We start from the raw sequence: 5,410 nt of genomic DNA, 5'->3' as shown, positions 1-5,410 counted from the left end.
ACGACGGCCCCGCGGCCTCCCAAGGCCGGCCTCCAGTTCCCCGTCGGCCGCATCGCCAGGTACCTCAAGATCGGCAAGTACGCCCAGCGCGTCGGTGCCGGCGCCCCTGTCTACCTCTCCGCCGTCCTCGAGTACCTCGCCGCTGAGGTAACCGCATCAACCCTCTCCGCGTTTCGTTACCCATAGGCATTCTCCTCTTCTGTCCCCTCACGGGTATTCGATTCTTGGTTTTCTTCTCTTCAGGTCCTGGAGCTCGCCGGCAATGCTGCGCGCGACAACAAGAAGACCCGGATCGTGCCGCGCCACATCCAGCTGGCGGTCCGCAACGATGAGGAGCTGAGCCGGCTTCTGGGCGCGGTCACCATCGCCGCCGGTGGTGTGCTGCCCAACATCCACACCACGCTGCTCCCCAAGAAGGTCGGCAAGGGCAAGGGCGACATCGGCTCCGCGTCCCAGGAGTTCTAGAGCCTCGCAGATCAAACTAGCATCATCACAGAAGATTTGAGGACTCTGTTCGTGTTCTAGTATGGCGATGCTTTAGGTTGTTAGATTAGTTCTGGGTCAATGTGTTGGTTGGTGTATCGATGATGAATCTGGTTGGAATGGAATACTAGCAATCTGGTTCTTGTTATTATTCATCGTGATATGTCAACGTGAAAACATCTTATTGATGTCTATGATGCGGAATGAATGGTGAAAACATGTTTTTACAGTTTGAGTCTGAATGCTGTTCCAGAGAGTATTTTCTGGCAGTCTTTATGTCTTCAGTCATGCCTAATTCGTCAAGATTCAGAAAAGGTGCGATGGTACTATTTCTCAGCAGTTTCAGGATAAACTTCCAGGATGCCAAGACAGCTCCGCCAAGATAACCCCTCCAGAAATCCTGTACAATGTACTCCCTCTGTTCCAAATTACTCGTTGTGGTTTTAGTAATTTGAACTAAAACCATAACGAGTAATTTGGAACGGAGGGAGTAGCAGTCAAGCGTAGAATCTTGCAGACTAACAAGGATAAAAGAAACAGTAAGATGTTACCAATCATTTTAGCAATATAGTGAGCACATCATCCTGTTCGTCCCATGATACCATTTTCAAAGTGGAAGTTGTTTCAACTAGCACATTGAATTCATAATTGCAAGGTAGCTATGTACTGTTTTTCTACCATGACGATGCTTTAGGTTGTTGGATTAGTTCTGGGTGAATGTTTTGTTTGGTGTATCGACGATGAATCCGATTGGAATGGAATACTAGCAATCTAGTTCTCGTTATTACTCCCTGTGATTTGTCAATGTGAAAAAGTCTTGTTAATCTGCATGAAACGGAGGTGCTAGTTCTGTTTAGTCTGATTAATGAATGGCGCTGGACTGTTGTGATCCTGTGGATTACTTTCTGGCCCGTGGGCGTTCTTCTGTTAAGCGAATGCCCAAGTTTGTTCTTGTTGGCAAATGTGATTGTTCAGTTCAGCTATTTGGTGCTTACCCCAACAGCAATTCATGATGATGTGTGAGTGCCCTTTTGTAGATTGAATATAAGGCTTAGAATCCTTTTTAGCACTGAAACACCTGCATATCTTCAGTCATGGCAAGATTCGGAAGTGCGACGGTACTATTTCTTTCAAGCAAGTTTGTAAGCTTCTTCCCCTCCACACACACACACAAAAAAAGGCTTGCAAAACTTCCTGAATGTTTCATGAGAATATGATTGTAAGTTCAATTTGCACCATTCTCAGCGTAAATTGTTCAGTAATCCTCCTCAGTGGTTCGAGGCTCCAGGATGCCAACACAACCCAGACCAGAAATCCTCTACAATGTACTCCCTCCGTTCCACAATACATGCCTTTCTTTTGTCAAAATATAGATATATCTAGACATGTTTTAGTATATAGGTACATCCATTTTTGGACAAATAAAAGTCAAGTATTTTGGAAGGGAGGGGGTAGCAGTTATGCATAGAATAATTTTAGCAATATAGAGCACAGAACAAACAAGCTGTACACTGTTACCCATCTGACCAATCATTTTTAGCAATATAGCAAGCACAGAATAATTTTCATCTCAAGATATAGTCTTTGTTTATTCTGAGTACAGAGGAGGGAGCCGGTTGAATCAAGTGCAGTGCGTAAATTATCACGAAAACCCTAAACCTTAAGACAAAGCGTAGTTCTGTGCCTCTGTATTCTGGTATTACACTAATGTCTATTACGACCCTGTTTTCTTCGCTTGAATTATCTTTCTCTTGACAGGAACTTAAATTATCTTCTAACCTATATGAATGACCAACACTCAAGCAATACACCCAAAGCTTTTACCTCAACGTATCCCAGGAAGATGCCGTACAACTTGGTGCTATGTAACACTTCAAAGAGAGACAATTCCTTGTGCTTTTGTCAACTTTGAAGTGACGTTGAGATCCCTTTTGGTCCTCTTCATAGTGTTTTCACGTGGTTCAGAAAAGGCCCTTTGCATTTCTCTACATACATGAGCAAAAACAGGACAACGAAACCAGTAGTTGTTACAATGGGAAACATATTATCAATATATCATCACCACCATACAACCATATATTCTGTGGAAACTGGAAAGCAACCCTTGTGTCCTAGTGCTATCAGACAGGACGCACGAATATTTGCTCATGATGCAAAGGTAGTGCCAATGCAAAAAGTAGCAAATTAAAAATGAGAGAATACAACTCTCAGTTTAGTTATCACCAAGCACTGGAAGAAGTCTAACACATCCCAGTACTGGCCAAGTAACAACTATAACATCCTACCAGCTCAAGGTCCATTTTGCAAGCCGATATGAGAAAACAACACCAACAGGAAATCCCCATATACCCATAATGCTTGCCCTGACAGCAAAACACCCAGCAATCATCATGGTACAGAACTTCAAAGACGAAACACATGAACATCAACAGCAACAAGAACAAACATATTGCTAGAATGCAAGCAAAAATTTGATTTCATTCCATAGTACCAGCCGATTCATCATATGTGATGCAGCTAAGATAGCAACCTGACCATTTCGAGTGGCATACTAACATGCAAATAGAGGATCAACATAGAAAAAAGAAAAAGAAAAGTGCACTCCTTCAATGGCCCCTGGCAGCATAGATCAGGGAGATTGCGGCCACCATGGTGGTGGTGGCGGCATACACCCACTCGGTGCCCAAGACAGCAGGGCCCCGACCAACCAGTTCGTCGCAAGCACAGAATAATTTTCATCTCAAGATATAGTCTTTGTTTATTCTGAGTACAGAGGAGGGAGCCGGTTGAATCAAGTGCAGTGCGTAAATTATCACGAAAACCCTAAACCTTAAGACAAAGCGTAGTTCTGTGCCTCTGTATTCTGGTATTACACTAATGTCTATTACGACCCTGTTTTCTTCGCTTGAATTATCTTTCTCTTGACAGGAACTTAAATTATCTTCTAACCTATATGAATGACCAACACTCAAGCAATACACCCAAAGCTTTTACCTCAACGTATCCCAGGAAGATGCCGTACAACTTGGTGCTATGTAACACTTCAAAGAGAGACAATTCCTTGTGCTTTTGTCAACTTTGAAGTGACGTTGAGATCCCTTTTGGTCCTCTTCATAGTGTTTTCACGTGGTTCAGAAAAGGCCCTTTGCATTTCTCTACATACATGAGCAAAAACAGGACAACGAAACCAGTAGTTGTTACAATGGGAAACATATTATCAATATATCATCACCACCATACAACCATATATTCTGTGGAAACTGGAAAGCAACCCTTGTGTCCTAGTGCTATCAGACAGGACGCACGAATATTTGCTCATGATGCAAAGGTAGTGCCAATGCAAAAAGTAGCAAATTAAAAATGAGAGAATACAACTCTCAGTTTAGTTATCACCAAGCACTGGAAGAAGTCTAACACATCCCAGTACTGGCCAAGTAACAACTATAACATCCTACCAGCTCAAGGTCCATTTTGCAAGCCGATATGAGAAAACAACACCAACAGGAAATCCCCATATACCCATAATGCTTGCCCTGACAGCAAAACACCCAGCAATCATCATGGTACAGAACTTCAAAGACGAAACACATGAACATCAACAGCAACAAGAACAAACATATTGCTAGAATGCAAGCAAAAATTTGATTTCATTCCATAGTCCCAGCCGATTCATCATATGTGATGCAGCTAAGATAGCAACCTGACCATTTCGAGTGGCATACTAACATGCAAATAGAGGATCAACATAGAAAAAAGAAAAAGAAAAGTGCACTCCTTCAATGGCCCCTGGCAGCACAGATCAGGGAGATTGCGGCCACCATGGTGGTGGTGGCGGCATACACCCACACCCAGATACCACCCTTGTTCTTCTTCTGCGCTTCAGTCACTGTGAGCTGCAGCTCCTCAGCCTCACTGGTAAGGGCTTCGATCTTCCCATTCTTTTCCTTCAATGCAATCCTCAACTCTCCAATCTCGCCGTCCATTTTACCATTGCAGTTCTCCAGTGCCTTGATTTTAGACATCAGCTTCCCTGCTTCAGCCTTCTCAGCATCCAGTGCTTTCTGAACTGAATTCTTCTCGCTCTGCAGGCGTGAATGCTTGGTATCAAGTTCATCACATGATGTTTGGAGCTGTGACATGGAAACATGGAGCTCCTCCAACTCAGCCCTCAACTTAACGGTCTGAGCATCCTTCTCACGTGTCACCCCCTCGGCCGCCTCCTTGTCAGCCTGGATTTCCTCCACCTTCCTCTTGAGGCTCTCCAATTCCTTCATGATTTCAGTCTTCTCAGCATCAAATGCCTTGGAAGCAACCTCCTTTGCCTTCACCAACACACCCAATTCCATCCTGAGCCTCTCAACCTCTTCTGCAGACATGCTGTGTTTCCTCTCTGCTTCAGCAACCTCTGATTGGAGCTTATCACTTTTGCCCTTCAACAAATCAAGCTCCCTCTTCTTTGCCATTACTTCAGCCTCTAACCCCCCTGTCTTAGTCACAGACAATGCGAGCTCTGTTTCCAAAGAGGCCACCCTTGCATCCATCTCCGCCTTCTTGGATCCCAGCACCTTCAGTTCCTCCACCTTCACCTTCAACTTCCCCTCCATTTCCACCCGGAACGCCTCAGATTCTTTCTTGAATTCCTGGAAGCTTCTCTCCACCTCTGCCTTCTGGCAGGAGACCACCCGAACCGCCTCCTTTGTCTCCTCCAATTGCTTTATGAGTTCGCCATTCTGACTCAATAGCTCGGAATTGTTGCCCTCCAACTCGGCCATCATGGCCGACAGGCTCGCGACCTTGTTGGATATGGACGCCACCTCCGCCTCCTTGACCTGGAGAAGTTTCAGGAACCGTGCTTTCTCCCCAGCGACCGCCTCAAGGCGCGCGGTGGCATCGTCCTTGGCGCCCGCCTCAAGCGCGGCCTTCGATT

General features: G+C 45.0%; 2 protein-coding genes across 2 annotated transcripts; one reads left to right on the top strand and one right to left on the bottom strand.

Annotated features, from left to right (window-relative positions):
• Positions 1-3: 3 nt before the first annotated feature.
• LOC125529804 (probable histone H2AXb) lies at positions 4-631 on the top strand (the record flags this gene model as incomplete). Its single annotated transcript, XM_048694221.1, has 2 exons — positions 4-147; positions 244-631. Coding segments are annotated over 2 exons (366 nt in total), but the record flags the coding sequence as incomplete, so codon positions are not given.
• Positions 632-2,941: 2,310 nt separating this feature from the next.
• Positions 2,942-5,402, bottom strand: LOC125529805 (myosin heavy chain, cardiac muscle isoform-like). The gene is made up of 2 exons (XM_048694222.1): positions 4,309-5,402; positions 2,942-3,138 (listed from the first exon to the last, which is right to left on the bottom strand). Exons 1-2 carry the CDS (start codon positions 5,256-5,258, stop codon positions 3,090-3,092), a joined length of 999 nt encoding a protein of 332 aa, XP_048550179.1. The 5' UTR covers positions 5,259-5,402; the 3' UTR covers positions 2,942-3,089.
• Positions 5,403-5,410: the final 8 nt, after the last annotated feature.

Source organism: Triticum urartu, unplaced genomic scaffold, assembly GCF_003073215.2.
Source record: "Triticum urartu cultivar G1812 unplaced genomic scaffold, Tu2.1 TuUngrouped_contig_5862, whole genome shotgun sequence".
NCBI lineage: Eukaryota > Viridiplantae > Streptophyta > Magnoliopsida > Poales > Poaceae > Triticum > Triticum urartu.
This window is presented reverse-complemented; position numbering and strand designations above follow the sequence as displayed.